Source organism: Vidua chalybeata, chromosome 1 (assembly GCF_026979565.1).
Source record: "Vidua chalybeata isolate OUT-0048 chromosome 1, bVidCha1 merged haplotype, whole genome shotgun sequence".
NCBI lineage: Eukaryota > Metazoa > Chordata > Aves > Passeriformes > Viduidae > Vidua > Vidua chalybeata.
The window spans coordinates 109,566,821-109,587,852 of NC_071530.1; the positions used below are offsets into that span (position 1 = coordinate 109,566,821).

Genomic DNA, 21,032 nt, shown 5'->3' on the forward strand with positions numbered 1-21,032 from the left:
CTGTGTACCTTTACTTAAAACTTCAGGTAAACCTCAACATGTTGATGTTTCAAGAGGAAAGTTGGCTGCTCAATCAATCTAAGAAGTACTGAAGTAATTTCAATTAGCACATTTTTAAACATCTTTGATTAAAGTAATTATTTGACATCACACAGCTGGCTACCCTGTATAGGTAGATTCCAGTTAAATCCCTAATAAGTCAAATCTATAGCCATCACTTAAAAGAAGTCCAAAAAGAGAAGCATCATCTTAATATTCTCCTCATATTTTTAGAAATAGGAAAAAGGTAAGCTTTGAGTGACTGTGATTCAAATAAAGTTGCTGATAACCTAACTAAAAACTTTGAGGGCTTTAACAGTGATTTCTGTAAACCTATGGCCTATTGTATTTACAATATCCTGAAGGAGAGGAATTGGTTTTAACTGGATTACATAAATTAGAGAGAAAGAAACTGAAATCATGCCAGCCAGAAACCTGCAGCACTCATTTGCCACTGACCTTGGAGTTTATACCCAGAGCCTGCTGGGGTGATGGCATGGCAAGTGAATTCACAAGTTACAAAAGCTTGCTTTTAATGTTTCACTGGTTACTTTTTCACAGATTTCTAGATGCTAGCATAGTTACACAACTCTTGTAAGCAGTGCAGTTTCAAAACAGCACCCATCATAAAGTATGGAGATTTCATGGGATCCTGATATTCCTGAAGTTTGAAAACGGGTGGGTTTCATTTGAAATGTGTTATGCTAAGCCCTCCAAATAGGACTTAAATTTGCCCATACAGATATACTCGGAAAAAAAAACTAAACTAAGAGAAAAAAAACTGCTCTGCTTGTAGTCATCCATCTGATGAGAGAATAAACCGAGAAAAAGAGTGTATGTACATATGTCTGACCAAATATCAGAAAGACAAAGTTGAATTTCCCTCAACTGAACCAGCATCAATGATGCTTCTGGTAGGAGTTGACTTGCAGTTAGAGGGGGAAAGTCCTGAGCTTGTACTGAATCTAAGGGACAAGAGACACAAAATACTGTCAAAATGTGCTTCGGAAGTTGGTGTGTAGGTATCTTGATGCCATGCTGAAAACCAAAAGTAATATATTTTTCTTCCTAGGGAATGAGCAAGATAACGAAGTAGGCCACAGATTATGCACCTATCTTTTATTAGAGGTGGGAAGGGGAGCAACACAGAGAGAAATCTCTTAATATATCAGCATGGGTGACTCAGTTAAACCAAGCCATAACCACAGAGAATTTCTCACTGAAATTGCTGAGTTGACATAAAATTTGTATTTCTCTCAGTTATATGAAGTCAATACAGCGTTATTCCTCAATAAAAAGAGAAAAATACAGAATAGACATTTCTTCCAAGACAATTGACACGGTAGTTGAACTAGCCAATGTTCATAATATTTCCACAGACAAGGATAGAAAAGACTTATTTTCACAGACAAGGTTCATGTTTGTATGGGTTACTTATTTTCTCATTGTTTACTAAGTAAATAGTATGAATCTACGTGTTGAAAGTCATAGGGATTTTCTGATAAGTAGCTCCATGTCAGAGGTCTTGATATAAAAATCACAGCTCCCACCATTTTCTGCTTGCTGACACAGACCTCTTAGTGGTAGGCAAAATGGCTTTTCATTCTGTATTTCTAGTTTTCTTAGCTGGCCTGGCACTTTGCTCTGAAGCTTCACCATTGGTAAGTAAGTGTCTCAGCACTGAAATCCTTCTACTGATGCAGTCCCAATTTTTTTCTTTAACTGTTTTTTATTTTGTCTAAGAAAAAAAATAGAATATTCAATTTTTTTAATTCTAATTTTGATTTTACAGTATGTACTGACTGTACTTCTCTGCTGCTGCTCTTTTCTGGTCCTTCTTTCTCTTTCTCTAGTGATTAGTGAGAGGACTTTATGGGTAGAGAAGTAGCACTTGTCATTAGACACAGCAACTACATGAAAAACAATGTAAAACAAGAAAGGAAAAACTATCATATTCACTAGACAGAAAACCTTGAGCATTCATAACATAATGAATAAGCTGTGTCACGAGGAATTTCATCTCCTGTTGCAAAACCCATGCTGGAGAAAGGCCTTCTCTAGACTTCTGCCTTACTGCTCTACCCATTACAGCTTAATCCCATGTAAGTAAAGAATAGAGCTAAATCAGGATTCTTCTTCCAGAGGGCTCATTTATCCCAGGAGAGCAAGCTAAAGACTCAGGTGCTTCATCCTGAAATTCTCCTACAACAGCCTTTTCTCTCTCTCCTCAACTACTCATTTTTCCTCTCAACTCTGATCTTTGGGAAAATAATACCTGACTAACACTGTTGAGGAATTAGACTTTCATTGAGTTCCCAGGGTGTAAAAGTCAGGAAAATCAGCAGTGGCAGTGCAGCCCTTCTTGCCAAGGCCTCACGAGTAACACCAGTGAGGAGTCCCTGCATTCCAGAAAGGGAGCATGAGGAATCTGGGCATACAGGCAGTATAGATACATGCTGATACACTGCTATGATACTAGACAGGGTTCCTGGCCCATGGAACATTCCCAGATTGTAAGAGGGCATGAAAGAGAGGGCTCTCAATTTTTAACCATCTACATCACAACTCATTTTACAATGATTAAATGGGTATCGGTGACTACTATTTTGAGATCATCCCTGATTAGCACGTTCTACAAAGCTCTATTTTCTCACTCTTCATCTGCAGAATTAGCTAAGGTCAAAGCCCTGATTCAACTCTGTTTTTGAAAAGGTAAAACATCAGGCCATAATCACTCCTTGTGATGAATATATTGGGATGAAACTATAGCTATCCTGTATTTGAAGGAAAGTTTTCCTCTCCTGTCCTTGTGTAGCTGCCAGGGTTGACAAATCTGATTCAATATGCTGTTAGGAGAGAGTCAGTATGTGGTCTTATCATGTTTACAGTAGAACTGTAACTCTGTGGCAACAGAGGTAACTCTATGGCAACAAGGTATCAGAGGTTCTCAAATCCAGAAAGCTGCGCTCAAATTGTCAGTCCAAAATACAGGGGAAGAGTTGGCAGATATTTAAACATTCCTACTACCTTTGAGGATGTAATTATTTCCTGTTGAGGCCACAATTTAGTTACAACTTCATGCTGGGGATGATGTGTAGCTAAGCCATGCCAAAGAAAAAAATAGAAATGTGGTCTCACAGCTGCAGTGCCTCCTTGGTCTACATGGCTACATGCCAAACAGCTCCTGAAGTCTTCCTTCCTGACTCTACCATATTCAGCCCCCAGAAAGCTTCAGCTTATGTTTCCTCAGTGTACAGCAATATTCTTGTGGAAAATATGGTTTCTATTGTGGATCTGAAGAATAATATTCCTTACTGTTTTATGATGCAATGTCACTTACCCTTCTTGCAACATAAAAATTCTCTCTTCCTATTGCAGGACCCTCTGGATGCCAAGCATCCTCTTTTTGTAAAAGTTGTGGATTCCGTCCGAGGAAGTCCAGCTCCAAATGTTGCAGTTAAATTATATAAAGAAGCTGCAGATGGATCTTGGGAACTGTTAAATTCAAAGTAAGTCACACTAAAATAATGAGTGAAAGATGGGAAAGGCCAAATAGTTGAAAGAGCAGTTCCACATTCTCTGAAGTGAGATGTCTCTTTTGCCCAAAGATAACATACAATTGAATTAACTTGCTGCAGACTGTCTTCTAAATGTACTGTAGTTTCAACTAAAAAAAATGGTTTATAGCGCTTTATAAATCTTATGAACACAAGAAAGTATTTTAAGCTATCCTTTAACTCAGTCATCACTTCTCTTTAGTCTCATTGCAAAAGTCTATATTACCTTTATGTACTCAGCAATGAACTGCTGCATTGTTACCAGAAGAGTCACATAGACTCTTACATTTTGAAACCAAGACTCTTGTTGAGAATTCTACCTTTATTGGCCATTTTTCATCTTTCTAAATGGATTTTCATTTCTTACAACACCACAGTTTTAAAAAGAAATAGTTTTGAACATATACCACATCATATTTGATAGCCTTCTTTTCTTCAAGATAAAAGACTTAGCCAAAAGGAGAAAATTTGGGGATAAATCTTTCTCACCTTCTCCCCCACAGAGAAGCAATCATACCTCAAATAATAAAAACAAATCTCCAGATATATAAACATTGCCATGTCTTTTGAAAAACATAATTGTAGAATTTACGATGCAGATGATTTTTTAAAATTGTCCTCTATTTTAGTATATATTAACACTTAAAAAATATAAAAAGCAATTTTTTACTTAAAGTATAGCCTGAAATTAAATTGGAAAAATTCTTAGGGGATACACAGAATGAGCATTCTTTATTCACCAAGCAATATTCCACTTCCACAATAAGCTCCTCATGATAGTTGCAAAGTCTCGCCTGAGATCTTTCCAGGGATGCCAACAGTCTATTACACCTTAAAAAATTAGTGAGAAAGGGCTCTCAAGGGCTAAAGCTGGCATAGCCCATGAATTTCAACAGTGGAATCCCGGACTCAGATGTATTTCTAGAAATTTCTGCAGAAGCTATTCATACGCCTCTTTGGCGTCACGGAGCAGTGGGCCAGCACACACAACTCTCATGTGTCCTTCAAAAATACAGGTACAGTGAAGGCCACACATCCTTGTACCATGTGGGGAAAACAATCTATTCATGTTGTCTGGCTTAAATTGCCTCACTCCCTCAAGTAAGAAGACAATTTCACACATATTGTATCACTGTAAATGCGTGAAATTTTCCAGTAAGAGGGTTCAGTTCACTTATCTTCATTTCTGAGCTTAAAGACTCTATATAAAGATACTCATAGCAGCTGGATGTTGAAGTCTTAAAAACACGTTTAACATTTGAAACAAGGACCAAAGTAACCTCAAGATAAGGTAAGCAAAAATCATGCTAATGCTAAATCAACTCTCCTGCCTTGATAATTTGTAAATAATTGAATGCTAGCAAGAGGTCCTGTAACAAATGTTCTCAATCAATGCATTTGGTATTATCTGAAAAAGCTTATTAGAGAAGGAACCTAGCAATGATCAATCTATGACAAAGAAAAAAAGAGACAATTGAACAGATATAAAACTTCTGATAACTGACTATGGAGCATTTTGTAAGATATAAATGGCATTCTAGACTTTATTTTCTAAGCTACATGGAAAAAACAAGTCCTAAGTAATGCATTACACAATTACATTATTTTTCTCTGCATGCAATTTGAATAAAATATGTTCAGAAAAGAATTGACAACTAGAACAAAAGACAGTGGTCTTTACATACCAAAATCAGGTACTGGCAGCTCTGTTATTTGTGGATAAACTACCCAATATGAAAACCCCTAGTATTATAAAATTTATTTCACAGAAAGGTGTTTCAAAAAAGAGACATGTCTGAAAGACAGCATTCAATATTGCTTCTGCACCCCCAAATGGGTTGGTGTTCAAAGATGTGTGGTTTCAAGCCAGTACTAGGGCTTTAGATAACACTGATAATATCTTCAAATCAAAAAAAAACTGCCTGCTTGTTGAGGCCAATGCAAACCACAAGGAATTCCATGAGGCTACCCTGCTAGCTGACCTATGGTCATTTCAAATAGCAGATCTCAAATTTCTAATAGTCAACTGTAAACAATATTTACACTGATAAAAGAACTCAATACATTTAATAAGAAAGAGACCCATGGAAAAATCAGGAAAGTTGACCCTACTTAGTTACACAGTGAGTGCATCATAGAGCTTCCACGTTGCTTACAACAGTGGTGAAATTTTCCCTCTGAGTGGGTTCATTTAATTGAACTCCAAGACTCTGCCAAGAATCTATGAACAATAATGCCAGTTTTTGGCTTGCCCCCAAACCATGCAGAGTTAGTGAGATGGCAGGCAGCCATCTGCTGTGGTCACTGTGGAAGCAGCAAATGCCAAGATAAGCTCTGAGGCATCCATAATACAGATGGACATAAGCCATTCCAGATCAATAGAAGTATTCATCCTATTACTTAAGCCACACACCACTCAAGTTCAATTGCTAAAATCTGCATATTTCTCGGGCTTTTAACCAAGCTATAAAAGTGTGTTCTTCTACCATTACACAGACAAACCAATGACAAAGGAGGCCTCCCAGAGCTTACAACTAAAGAACAATTTGTAGCAGGGTTATACAAGCTTGAGCTTGATACAGCCTCTTACTGGAAGAGTCTGGGCTTGAATCCCTTCTACCACCATGCTGATGTGAGTATTCCTTTTTTCCTCTACTTCAGTTGCAAAGAATAAAGATACTTAATATGTGTGGACTTCAGTTACTAACTGTGTATGTTGAATTTAATTCTCACTTTAAAATATTTTCACACTAACACTTTAAATCCAAAGTCTCAAAGCTTTGTAGGAACATAGTCATGACAGAACATAGTTACTAGCTCCCCCACAAATCTCAAAGCTCCTAGATGCATTATTTATGGAGAGGTTTTCAATCCTTCTACCTCTACTTAAGTCCATGATTGTTTTTGTGATTATTCTAAGTGTTTGAAGGACAAGTGGAGTAGTCTGTGAAGTCCCCTGGGAAAAGCATTGATTTGTCTTTTAGAGACAACATTTGTATGGCTACAAAGTTCGTAATTTAGATTTTTATAGAAACAAAAGTATGTACTACGTTCTGGATGCCTGGAGCCCCAGTTTACAACAGAAAAAAAATGTACAACATGCCTCTTTAATTCGCATGGGACAAACTGGTTAGAGAAACATGTTCCAAATCAGGTACTGCTGAAGGATTTGGGGACTGTCTCCTTCCCCTCAACAGCATTAATATTTTCCTATGACCTTCCAGTAGCAGCAGCTTTTTATTAGATTGTGACAGATCTGCTTACTGTTCCCTATCTCTATGAAGAAAAGGTGGCAAACACCTGGATGAAATTCTTTGTCTTCCTAAAACAAATGAAATATGACTTTCTTACACTAAACAATAATGAAGGTTAATGCTAGATAGCCTTGCCTTCTGTGGGAACTGAAATAAAAAAGGGAAGATTTACAGGATGCAAGCAAATTGATTGTATATCAAGATAATGGTTGACTGGAAATTAATTTAATCTACAGTGCAAGAGCCTTCTTAAAAATAAGCCTCAGTAGGGAACACATTTTGCTCAGTTCACTGGTTGTTTAATATTCATCTTTTTTATTAATGTTGAAAGGAGCACAAGCTGTGCATCACAGAATGCTATTAAACTGTCTATTTTAAAAGCTGACACCTCTCATCTCACAACACAAAATAATGTATTATGTGGAGTGAGAAATCAAAGGACAGGATGTGCTGGTCAGGGAGATGCTAATAGGGCTGTGATAAATCATTCATATGTAAGGTTATTAGCATGCTGTGGCCACATAACTAATGCAGTCCTTCTCTAACTACCAGATTTTGAATCAGAACTTAAGGAACTCATTGTTTTATACTCTGTCCTAATGATAGCTAGTGTAGCACTGTTTAATTCTGTTCCTTGAAGTACAGAGCATGGTAAGAGCAACAAAAACATTCCAACTCTTGAAAGAATGGGCAAATGGGCTTTTTTTTTTTTTTAAATAAAGAAAATCAATGGGGTTCACAGAAGACCTTCATAAGGAAACAAGAAAAAAAGTCTTGTTGCTATTTATGAATACCAACAAGGAAATGCCAATTTGGATAATAAATAAATTGAATAAAGTCTTAAATAATGTGACATTTATACATTTAATAAAGGGTATTTAACCAACAGAAAAACTGTGTTACAAGCTGTTACACTTCAGAGTGAGAATATTTCTGAAGTTTCATGTGAAGTTACATACAATGATCACAATGGCTCCATCTAGGCTTTTATCTAGAGATCACTCCTCATTTTGTCTCATATTTGTTTTTTCTTTTTACAGGTGGTGTTCACAGCTAATGATGCTGGTAATCGGCATTACAAGATTGCTGTTGTACTCAGTCCCTTCTCTTACTCAACCACAGCCGTAGTTAGTGAGCCAGTGGAATAGAAGCTGACAATAGGCATGAAAATTCAGTTGTGTAAATTAAAATTTCCATAAATGATAAGAACTTAATATCTGAATGTATCGACTGCTTTAGATTTCACAGTAAATCATTAAGTTTTTTATTCACTTTGTTAGCTTTAGGAAGAAAGTGTATTGACTTTGTTTTCAGATACTCCTTTGAATAAAAGTATTCTGCATTTCTGTATTGTCAGTATTGCCCCTCTGAGTAAAAGTTTAGGATTTGATAAAAACACATTAACCTCAGGAAAAAATGTATTGAAATTTCATTATGGGGACTCTGAGAATAAACCAGTCTTCATGATGTTGGTAAACTAAATTTCTCCTTGCAAAGGAATTGAACAAAAGCTCTATGAAAGGTGTCTCACAAAAAGCAAGCAGATAGAAAATACAATCCACCACTACCATCTCTTATGCTTTATTAATGAAGTCTACAACAGATGAAGTCACATGGGATTACTTACTCAGGGCCCCACATAATTATCAGATAAACTCACCTCTCAATTCTGATTTTGGAGACATAGAAGTGAAAGCAGGTAAAGGTGACAGCATGGTAGAACAGCATCTAAAGATGCTAAGCAGGCTACACATACTTAAAATGCCTTCTTTCCTGTTTTCCAATATATCATAACTGGTGACATTTTCAAGGACAGAGCAGAAGCCTGTGTTTCAGAAAAGTATATCACTCAAACATGCCTGAAGAAGCTTATACATGTATTTGCAGAAAATTCTGCAAATATTGTCCCAAGTTAAAGTACTCCCCAGAATTACTTGCATACCTCAAACAATCAGACATTTTCATAATAGCTGTAAAATGCAAATAAAAATAAGGATAACTAATGAATCCTGAGAAAATCAGTTTCCTATTTAATGCCAGCAGAAATATGGATGAATCCTTCTATTCCCATTCTAGTAATTCCTATATAGGGAAGAACCATTAGGGGATTCAACAGAATAGCAACCCTGTATTGGAAAAGTATGCAAAAAGGTTGAGTCACTTAGCCTAATAAAACTAAAAGGTGAAAGCCTATAAATACAAAAAAAGGGAAAACACCCTGCTACCCTAAGTCTTGATCCCATCACAGCCTAACCTGATGAATTTCGACAGGTGTGTTCTTTCTTTTTGCTGTTACTTTGGGGTACTGAGCACTAGAAAAATGAGCAATTTGTCTAGAAACAAAACACAAAGATAATATCTTTTCCACAGAATCTCAGAATAAACAAACCAACACAATCTTTAGAACATTATATTTCATAAAAGACAATGATAAAAAAGTACAAACATTTTCATGAACAACAAAAAAACCCAAAACTATGATAGTACACAGGAAATTCCCAGCATTTGTTTCAGTGCATTTTTTCATTAAGCCTATCTTACATACCTCTACAAATAAAATAATCTTAAGTACACTTCTGCTTGCTGATATGCAATGGATCCTTTTAATTTTTTTAAACAGCTGGCTCATTAGTAACCCACTACAACAATCAGTAAACATAACGATAGAAAAATAGAGTGGCAAGATCCAAGAAAAAGGACATTTTGCACTTGCTTTTCAATACACCATCTATTTGCAAAATTGACTTTATATTTCATATTCCCCTACTTAAATTTGAAATATAGAAAATGGGCTTGAGAGTATCTTAGCATATTAATCAGATTCTACTCTTAATATTTCTGTAATGCTTTTACTTGCTAATTTGCAAGACCTTCAGAATCTTGTAAAATACTCTATTCTTCTCCTTCCATGTTCACTCCTTGAAGACATCCCTTATTTGCCTTGTCAGCAATACAAAAGCCAATGTGATTGGCTTGTCTCTACATGTTTCAAGAACCATGAAATTACCAAAAGGAATGTGCACAACTCTTAGTTCTGCATTGTATTTATTTTGTTTGAAGGCACTGTCTATTTTAAAATTCACTACAGAAGAGTACTGAGTTCAAACACGTAGTATACAAATACTATTTTGATGTAATTTAAGATGGCAACTTCTAAAACTTCCCCACAAAGTGATAAAAGGTATTTAGAGAAGAGTGTTGGTCAACAATTAATAATTTAACACCCATCATTTTGGGGCACCAAAATGCAAACTTTTTTAGAACTCAGCTATATGTCACAATCCATTCACATACTGGTTTAATTCACAGTTTTCTAGGACCATACATGATCAATCACTTTAAGCTGTAAAGTTATTTTAGTTCAGCCACAGCATATGTGTAATATAGTATGTATATATGTAAGTATATATGCATATATATGCATTAGATTTTTTTTAATTGCACATAGATTTCACAGAATGCCTAAGACATGGGAACAAAAGCATGCTTCAGAAAACAGTACAGACCTACAGTACCAAAGGATGTTTCATAATTGTAGGTGTGAAATTGTAGGTAAACCTGTACTGAAATCAGAAATCACTTCAAAATTACATGAGGGATTTAAAAATTTATTCAACTGCTCTTAAAGAACTGTATTAGTCTGCTATGAAATAAGACTAATTTTATTTTGAGGATATAATTGTTCATACAGTGTATTATCTCACCTTTCTCCATATGCTTCAGAATGTTCTACACACCCAGTTATAGAAAAATCTATCAGGAGGTGAGTAAACCACTTAAGCATGCTTTTGAGGGATGTTTTCTTCACTTTATGCTTCTAGTTATTTTCATTGTATTACATCATTCCTAAAGCATATTAGATTAACTGGTAGATATTAAGGTAATTCCAGTATGGTATAAAATATCCCTTACAATTGTTCTCAGCTACTAAATGAAATAATAATATTTCTACTAAATATTTGGGATGCCTATAGCTAAGCTCATAGCGTTACTGAAGGATGACTAAGGGCAAAATTTGCTGCTGGGATGCCAAAGAAATAAAAGGTGTTTATGGCAAACAAAATAAAATATACAAAGCACCACATCATCTGTGGCAGCAATTCAGGAAACCAACATATAGTAAAGACTTAAAGTTAGGATTCTTTGTCAACACTCTTACAGAACACTCTATGGATAAACAATCCTTATTATATATACTGCTTTCCATTCTTTATGGGAGCAGAAGTCAGTCTTTGGTTCCTAAAGAGTTGAGTAACTGTGACAAACAAAACAGTTGAGTATATCTTTGTCACTATATTTGCATTAACATAGAAAATAAATGACCTGGTCCTTTTCCGTTGTATTAACAAGGGATGTAAAAAAATATTAGGAAAGATAATAATGCTTAGCAGTGGGATACTTTTAGGTAGCATAACATTACAAGCAAAAAGAAAATAAGAAGATAAGGAAAGAGGCTAGTTACTCATACATTTAACACCTATTAAAAATAGAGAAACAGACAGGACCTATCCTTAGTGGGACTGTGCAACCTCAATCTCATTGACAGTCATCGACTTGAGGATCCTCAGTGCATCATAGAAGCACTCAGCACTCTACCAGAATAGGCCCTTAAATAGCTATATTGAATAATATATTCCGAGTGGGATTTTAAAAAGCACTTGAGATTGGCCTGCTTTCTGTTCTGCTTATGTCATTAACATCCTCATCAGCAGAACAGTGAGACCAACACTGTGCTTCTGAGAATCCCACACTGCAAGCATTTGAACTATCAGAATTATGTTTTATTAGTCTCTTAAAATCTAACTTTAATATTCTTCCAATGAAGACACATTTTTGGCTCTTCTGATTTTGGAGGAATAAAAGTGCTGTTTACTAGAATTAAAAAAAAAAAAAAAAACCAAAAAAAAAAAGAGAACAATACCAAAATACTGTACGCACCCAGACACATCATTTTAGGCATTAAAATCCCTGACATTGACACTAGTGGCACACTTGGAAACAGTTAAGAGTTCCTGTAGATCATAATATGCAACAACTGCAAGATTTTCTGTAATACACATGCAATATGCATATAAATACGATTCAGATGGCAGGCAGGGTATCATACAATTTTGCTGGCAATAAATAAAATCAAAAGCTTTCTTTCTAGCAGGCTCATATAAGAATTTGATTTTTCTAAATAGATATGCAGAAGGCCTAGAGCTCAAAACTAGTATAACAGTTTACAGTCATAGCTGGCCAACAATTAATATTTCCTTCATTTCACATAAGGTATAACCTTTTTATAAGCATACTTACATTTTACACTTGTTCTTTCATGCTAATATAAACATTCCTATAGAATTCAAACAAGAACACACTCAAATACATACTGAAGCATAAAATATTGAACAATTGAAAAGCAATGTACACACGTTAATTTACATCACATATTTACAAAACACATTTTAAAAAGAAACAAAAGCATTCATTTAAATATGAGGAGGGGCAGTTTAGTATAAAAATTCCTGGAAGAGGTCTCTGTCCTTACTTCCAGAGAAGCTACAAGTCTGTTTTCTGCAGTTTATTTAGTTGAGTAGTTAAGATAGAGAGTGTGAAGAATGAAGGCTTGAACAGTAGTCTCATGCTGTAAACATCTGAGTGGTAGCTGCTGGCTTTTCTTTCAGATCAAAACGCATGGTACATACAATCACTTCTCATCCCAAATATGCATCATCAGTTGGTCAAAAAACTCTAATTCTAAGCTGTTGTTTGTTGGTTTTGTTTTGTTTTACAGTGTTTATCAGTAGCTTCCAGTGTTAAAAGTTTATTCTGGTAGGATATCTTGCCATTCCACTTCCATCAATAGTCTCTAACAGGAGCAAGTTCTGGTAGGAGATTAACAGTTATATTTTTATACAATCTACTGACAAATATTTTAGGAGTATATACTAAATTGTTCAACCCATCAATATACTGACGTTCTCTGGAATACCTCAGAAGTTTGTATCTGCAGAAGGAGTTAGGAGAAGAAATATGAGAAAGATTTGCAAGAAACAATTCGGTTGATGTTAAACATGATACTGTGACAGTAATTTAATTTTCAAGTATACCTTAAATTATGAAACTACTTTTCAGACCCTTGAAATTACCAAATAACCTACCTTAGGTTTAAAAGCAAGCTTCTCAAGATTTTTAATACAATTAGAAATGGTCACATATACAAGTTAACATTAAGACTAAATAACAAAGGAAGCATTCAATAAGTAAACATTTTGTGGTCACAAACTAAATAGATTTTCAAAGATTATTCAGTTTCTTCATGTTCTTTTGCTATAACATTCAACCAAGGAGTTCAGGGAAGATTTAGGCATCTTCACTATTCTTCATGATACATTTAAATGTCTGAAATTATTTTCGTTTCACTCTTGAGACTCCTGCATTTGCAAACATCTAAATTTGAGGTGATTAAAAAAAAAGTTCCCCTCCCCCAGATTATCCATATATATATTTTAGTTTCCTATAACAGATTTACTAATCTTTACTATGCATGTCTATAATTTTATTCATAATTCAAAACTATGAATAAAAGAGACGATATGTTCCCAAAAAAGACATCCACTGATGACAGAATTGAGAGGGAGTATTTCTAGTTACCTGAAAACACATATCATAAACCCTTTATTTTGTGCTTCACCTTCTAAATTTTATGCGTAGCTCATCTGCTGCATTCTGGTTTCTATTCCATTCCAGGTCACCCAGAACCTACTGGCCAGTTTAAGTGTTTTGTATTTTTGTAGCAAAAGAAAGGGACCCCAAAAGAAAAGGTTTAAATCAATGTATGCAGGAAATGAGAAGACCTGTATCTCAGAAAAGAATTAAATACGAGGGAAGAAAGCAATCCTTGAGGAGTTTTGAAGTCAGTTTTCAGGCAGGAGTCCTTTGCCCTAGCTGCACTGCTTCCTTTTGCAAAATATCCAAAATAGCCAACTAATGGAGCCCTGCCAGAACTAATGCCCAAACTATCATGGAACAACAACATTATGGATCAAAGGTCATGATCCATAATCTTCTGACACACAAATTTAGTCTAATTTAGTTTAGCAAAAAATATCTGAACAGCAAATATAATGTGTTTAAGAAAATACAAATTTTAGCACCAAAGAGGAAATAACACTGATAAGAACTGACTTTATTCATATGTGTGGATGCAAGAAAAGAATTTTACATCTTTAGCTGCAGTATTTGAATATTTCTTTGTTTTTCTTACCGTCCTAAAAACTGGACTTCACCTCTGTGATGATGAGGAATGGATTTGTACTTCCCTAAATCGCCTTCTGGTCTTGTTACATTGTATCCAGCATATTGAACTCTGCAGTATAACACATACACATTTGTAAAAACATCTTCTTACTACTTGTCATACAAGGTAAAGCAAAAGTGAAAAATACACATCAAATACTTTAAAGCTAAGTCTTTATGTTCATTGACATTCCCTTCCTAAAAAAAACCCACAACACTCTAAACCCAACAACTAAAATAGCTGGCAAAATAATAATAATAATTTCCTAATTAATATTTCCTGCTTGTTCCAGCATAAAAGCATGAAAATAGCAAGAAAAAAGTATAAAAACTAGCTCATCATTTAAAAGCTTTATCTTTTAAATTATAAAAGCAGACACTTTCAACAGCTCTGTTAGAACAGCTTAGACTCATTCACTGAGCAGTTGGTAATGCCATGAGAAGGGCTGTCTGCTGTCCAGTCTGGGACTATTAATATATTCACAAATTAACCTCTCTCTCAAACACTGCCCCTAAGATATGAAACTCATGTTTACACTACATGTCTGTGGGATGGTGTTTCATAATGCTAACAGTAAGAGTGGTGCAATATGCTTAGTATGGTTAGCTGTTGTTATACCTGCTGTTACAAGACCTAGCTCTTAAAAACCTACTAGTTGTCCCCAGACCAAGAAAAAATAGCATCATACTTATTCCTTCAAATGGTATATTCTGATATTTCTGAAGCAAACTCTGTAGAATTTGTCCATTTAAAACAAATTACAAAAATGTAACAAGTGACAGAAAAAAAAGCACCTAATTGGTCTCAAAGAGTGGATGGTACAGAGAGACCTAAGCACTCCAAGCTCACCTGTTCCAAAGATCATCATCTTCTCCACCCCATCCCCAAAAGGCATTTGGAAAACCATTGATCTTCTTGAACTGTTCCACTGTCAGGCCACTTACACCACCAAAGAACTCATTGTATGGAAGGCTGGAAACAAAAGACAAATACTGTATTGTTAGCTGAATTTTGATAGGTAGCCCTCTCTTTGAACAATACCTTTCCAAAAAAGCAAGACCCCCAAGGACATGATCAGAGGCTGAATGTATTCACTAAGGGAAACTGATTCACAGATTGCCAGCATTAAGTAACATACACCAGGCTGAAAAAAAGGTTTGCAGTATAGTGTCTGATTTCCATAAAAGGTGCTCCTAAAACTGTAGCTGCAATTAGTACCACACATATGAAACAAAAGTATACCAGGTATTTCAGATCGCTGATTTACACCCACAGCTGAAATGTGAAGACCTCAAACTATTTATGTTGACACTACTCAACTGAAAAAACCTCTCTAATCAACAAAAAAAAACTACAAATCAGTAATGAATCAATTAAATAATTTTAATTTATGGCTACATTCTACAGACCTGTTAAAACTTGAGAGAAGCAGTTTAACAGTACATATTAATAGTGAATGACATGCTGATTTAAAAAAAAAATCCATTTTTTAAAAGATAAACCTTTGAATCAAAAGAATCTACAGGCTTTCCTGTCAGTATGCCACAGTATTTGCTAACACATATAATTAAGAAATAAGCAGTTGGCCAACATGAACAGCCTATCCATATAACACACTATGCCCCAGACAATGTGATTTCCAGTCCTCCAGACACTGTCAATCTAAAAAAAACTTAAAACATTTAAGTATCTATATTTACTTCCATCAATATTAACTTGCATCCTTAACCCAGAAGCTGCTACAGTAAAGTAACTTTCTTTCAGAAGCAGCACACAATTTCATAAAACAAAAGTCTCTCAGGAGACCCTTCCAAATCTGGAACCTTCAAGGAGTTAAGAACATCTACAAAAAGATTTACCATTGCTTAGGACACAATTGCAATACTGAATAACTCCAGAATGAAAGGGGAAAGAAAATAGAAATAGACAATCATGTAATTTCAGATCTCTGTGGAAACACAGGATTCAACCAAATCTTAATAGCATGTGGAGAATGTTGCAATTATATTTGCCTTTCAACATGTAACTGAAAGAGCAAGTGTTTTAACCCCCCTCCTGCCTCTCAAAAAACCCCACATACACATCTCCAAAATAACCAACAAAAAAACATTGCCAACCCAAAACCAGACCACCAACCAAAACCAACTGGAATATGACAGTTAATGGGACTTTTTGAGGTTTGTTTTATTTTTTTATTTTATAAATCTGGTTTTGTTTATAGAAAATTTATCAATTTTGTAAATACTCACCTATTTAGACATTATATAAATGCTTAAAGTGCTTTATAAGTACATACAAAGATATATGAAATCTCTTATTTATTCATAGGTGCTAATTTAGTTATTTTTAAACACACATGAAATCTTTAAACATTTAACAGCTGATTGGTTGACAACCTGAAGTCCAGACACAGAGCCATGGTTTCAAGGCATTGCTTTTCATCTGTTAGCTGACCAGGTTGTCAAGTTGATTAATTTCACAAATAAAGTTCAGGATAGCAAATACATACATGTAGCAAGCAATAAGCTACAGCTTTCTGTGAAGTGATTCCAAGAATGCCATGAGATAGCAGAGTGTTAAGAAGCAAGTGACACATCATTAATGTAAACTGACAGAAGAGAAAGAGGTAAGAAAACTGCAGGTCCCACTACATTCACCAAATGTCAACAGAGACTGAGAGACAATATACAAAATGGTCTAGCAGTAAGAAATCTTCAGTTGAAAAAGCAGTACAAAACAGAAATAAAAGTGTACATTTATCAGAAAATAAAGACTGGCTTTTCTTTTGTAAAAGCCAGCACAAGTGTTTATGTAGCCAGAAAACATTTCTATTAAGTTAGGTAACTTTTTCCCCCTTGACATACAAAGGCTTCTTTTTTTGAGATCAACCTCACTGCAACAAGCACAACACTGAAAATCATAAATAATATCTTCTAATTAGTTAACATATCAAATGTAGAAATTAAATTTAAATCTTTATTTTATTAACTATTCATCTCTGTAAATAGCATACTAGGAGGCTGCATTGTTGTTTTCACCTACTGTATATATAGTGTCACAAAATTCATACTTTTAAATATTTCTGAGTATTTAAAAAATAATGTGAATAAAACTATTTACTTACATGTACATGTACTTGTCCAGCTTTGCTGCAAAATGGCGTGGCATTTCTCCACATCCATAGTAATTTCTGTCATTTTCAGGTAAGTGATCCACATCATGGAATATTATGCAGTCCCAGACAGCATCCTTCATAGCCTCTTTGAAGCCAACATTAAAGAGCATTGCACGATTAAAAGGTTGTGTACCTGTCTTCACACAGAAAACAAAGGAGACATTGTAAAAATAAGAGGAGACAAAAATTGCCGTTCTATGAGAAAAACATATTTTAACACACACACACAAAAAAATTGATAATGATGCCTCTTTTGACCAGCAGCTCATACTGGGTTGGCTGCACCCAAGGATGGGGTTTGCCCTCCTGGCTGCAAGGGCATTGCTGACTCCTGTGGGCCAGGAGTGAGCCTGGCCCCTGCTGCCAGGCAGCACCCCCAGATCCCTTTGTGCAGGGCTGCTCTCCAGGCACTCCTCTCCCAAGTTTACACTTGTGCCTGGCTTTATTCCATCCTAGGTGCAGAGTCAAACATTTTTACTTATTACATTTCATCCCATTAATCACTGCCCAGTGCTCCAATTTATCTAGAACCCTCTGCAAGGCATCCCATCCTTTAAAAGTCAAACACAACCTCCCAGCTGGATATCATCAGGAACTTGCTGATGGTGGATTCAGCTCCTGCATCCACTGAATGTAAGGCCCTGGAACTGAGCCATGAGGAACACTGCTGCTGACCTACTTTTATGCCTTGAAAACTTACAACTACAATAGATTCTAAGAGGCCATCTCATTACCTACAAAATATCAGCTTATATTTGAAGAAAAGCATCATGTATCTGGCCACTGCTCAAGCTGAGGAATGAAAACAGACCTTTCCTTTTTCCTTTGAAGGAGTAGAAGAGTAGAGTAACAATTTTTAAATTCTGGATTCATCCAAATCTTGGTAAGAATATCAAATCCCTTTTAGTAAGGAATCTTGAAAGTCACTTTTCAAGTACATGCTGTTACCTGTTCAACAACATAGAAGGCAAATTCCAGCCGCTGCTTCTGCAACATAGGTATCAGATGACGGAAAAAAATTGGAAGATGCTCATGACGATTCCGAAAAGGAATAAGGATAGCCACCTTCAGGAAAAGAAAAAGCTATGCTAATAGGTTTAACCTAATGCTATTAACCTAATGAACCTAATGCTATTATGTAAGCATTTTAAAATTTTGATTTTTCAATACAGATCATGTTTCCTGTGGCTTTTCAACTTTTACATTTAAATTGGCTCAGTGTTTTACATCATGGCTCCCCCTAGGAAAGTGTGCTGAAAATTTGCTCAAATAATTAAGAAAAAAATTTTGAGTAAAACGTAAATAAGATTTTCCTTTTATAGTCACTTGCTTCTAGTTATACTTCAAGCAACAGACTCATAGGACAAATCTGCATCCATATGATAAAATGTTTAGTTACTACAGCTAATGAACCTTTAAAAGTTCTTGATGATCCATTTCAAATTTTTCTCCTAGCTGAAGTTTCTTCTTGAGCACAGATGGCATACTACAAATACTATAAGATACTATATATGTAGCACCAAAGACTGAGTGCTTGCAATGGTTAATTATTCTTATATACCAACAAGAAAAAATAAAACAGAAAATCAGCATCTAACCTTCCACCGTGGCTTACAGTCATTTGGTTTCCAGTGTCCTCCTGGTTTAATGTCTAAATCTTTTGAAAACAGTCGTTGAATTTCATCAAAACTAATTTCACTCATATTAACATCAATAAGGCCTCCTAAAGAGAGGGGAAAAAAAATGCATATATTAATTTCAATTATGAAAATTGACCTAATGCTACAAGGAACATAATGGACAAATGGCATCAGAAATTCGTAGTTACACTACCTATAGGAAAAAAGAAACAATTTATACTATCTTCCTAATATTTAATTCTTACAGAATGAAGTTTTAGTGTTTCCAAAAACAAACCTTCCTTCAATAAAACTGATAAACAAAATACTCATCTCAAAGGACACAGAAAAACCAAAGTAATTTGAATTCTGCATCTCTTATAGAAAATTTGGGTTGCCTTTCATTTCAAGTGCCACTGTTAACAATTCTACATCATCTGCACTACTGAACCTTTACTCAAAGTCTGTGTCCCTTCCTGCTCCACTTCCACATTAAAGGAAAATGTATCATCACTACACTCAACAAACTTCCTCAATTTAGATTTTAGATGATATGCACATTTGATGTAGAGTCTTCATCCACTAATTCACCACGATTTGCTTCAAACCAATTCATAGCAGTGGGCTGGATTTGAGAATTACCATTAGTAGAACTAATGACCCCAATGGGAAAAGCATTTGCAGAAGAATAATACTCAGGAAGTTATTGAATAAAGACCACAATATGATTTGAAAAAAATCATGTCAGTACCTACTATAGGAAAATATTAACATTAGTTGACAGCTGAAAGTTGTCAGTCATTAGCTTATGCATGAGTAAAAAGTTCAAAACTGGAAATAATGATTCATAGTAAATACCCTCAAAAGCAATAGAAAGAACCAAGGCAATCTGGGGAGAAGACTAATGTAATACTCATTAACCAGAAGCTCAAGTTTTTCTTCAGCAACTACTTCACTCTAAATCATCACATAAAAATCTTGCAAGAACTTACTGACAAACACCGTAAAATATTCTTCTTATTTTTGTCTACAAAGTTAAGTATCATCGTGAGGTATGGTTTAAAGTCAGCCCAAAAATCACTCCCATTTTCTCTCATGTGTCCATATGCAAAAGATCCTATTTGTACCAAACAGATTATTTGTGTCACCAAATTGACTAGTTAGTCTTTTGAAAATACTGACAATTTTGAACATACTAGGAATAATTATCATTTTCAGAAGAAGGAAGAAGATACTGCAAGAGCTATTTTAGTTTGGGATATGATTAAATATAGTACTACTTGCAAATGAAGAAGGTAACTTTTTTTAATGTAAAATCATAGGTGGAAAATTATCAATAACAGTACACTATGGAGCTATTTCAAGAGAAGATTTAAAGAAACCCATATTTATTTATTTTAGGAAAAAAAGAAACCTGGCAGTTGCTAAAAGAACTGTACAGATAGATACTAATAAAAATAATTATTTCCAAATAAGCTTAGATTACCATAATGGTTGAGTCTGAAACTCTTCAATAACCCAAAAAATAAATGCTATGAAATATAGAATCAAGGTCAATCAACAAAGGACTAGTATATAAACGTACAAAATAAATTTAAAAAAATTAAAAACTAAATTAAAAAAATCAATTTCAACTACCAAGAGAAAGAAAAGCAAGAAGAGCCTTTCAGTTCAAATACAGAATCTAAAAGGAAAATAAAGATAAATAAAGGTCAATTACTCCACCAGAAAGGGGAGGAAATAGCACATGATGTGATTCAGATACCTCAGTATTCTGAGAAAAGTTCAGATGTGATCAGATGATTACAGAGTTTAAATTAGAAAAAAAAACCTCAAATGTTAGAACAGAATTTAGATAAATCCTTTAGATAAAAGTGCTTCTAATTCCATGGGACATGATGAAATTCCATCCAGCGTGTTTAAAAAGAAGCTATAGTAAAACCTGAAGTATTGGTACTATCAAAAGCACACAGGAGATGAGTGAATACAAATCAGCATTTTTTTCCTCTGTCACTGGTGGGGGGCAGGAGAAATAACATCTGTAAATAACATCTCTGGGCTTATTATTCACTAGTTCCATCAGTGTCTAGCAGCCTGCAACAAAAC

At 35.0% G+C, this 21,032-nt stretch overlaps 2 protein-coding genes across 3 annotated transcripts in view; one reads left to right on the forward strand and one right to left on the reverse strand.

Moving 5' to 3' along the window:
- B4GALT6 (beta-1,4-galactosyltransferase 6) overlaps positions 1–21,032 on the reverse strand; it is a 62,073-nt gene that overhangs the window by 22,497 nt on the left and 18,544 nt on the right. Inside the window, exons 4-9 of one of the 2 annotated variants that reach the window (XM_053937550.1) lie at positions 18,906–19,030; positions 18,256–18,372; positions 17,257–17,444; positions 14,982–15,104; positions 14,100–14,201; positions 9,245–12,839 (exon numbers count right to left, since the gene is read on the reverse strand). In XM_053937550.1, the coding sequence (XP_053793525.1) occupies positions 12,692–12,839; positions 14,100–14,201; positions 14,982–15,104; positions 17,257–17,444; positions 18,256–18,372; positions 18,906–19,030 (803 nt within the window). In that variant the 3' untranslated portion in view covers positions 9,245–12,691. Of the gene's footprint in view, positions 1–9,244; positions 12,840–14,099; positions 14,202–14,981; positions 15,105–17,256; positions 17,445–18,255; positions 18,373–18,905; positions 19,031–21,032 lie in introns of those variants that run through there. The other variant, XR_008429805.1, reaches the window with a different exon arrangement.
- On the forward strand, positions 1,567–8,064 carry LOC128785265 (transthyretin-like). The gene is made up of 4 exons (XM_053937577.1): positions 1,567–1,700; positions 3,418–3,548; positions 6,093–6,228; positions 7,891–8,064. The coding sequence occupies exons 1-4, from the start codon at positions 1,632–1,634 to the stop codon at positions 7,996–7,998; spliced, it is 444 nt and encodes a 147-aa protein (XP_053793552.1). The 5' UTR covers positions 1,567–1,631; the 3' UTR covers positions 7,999–8,064.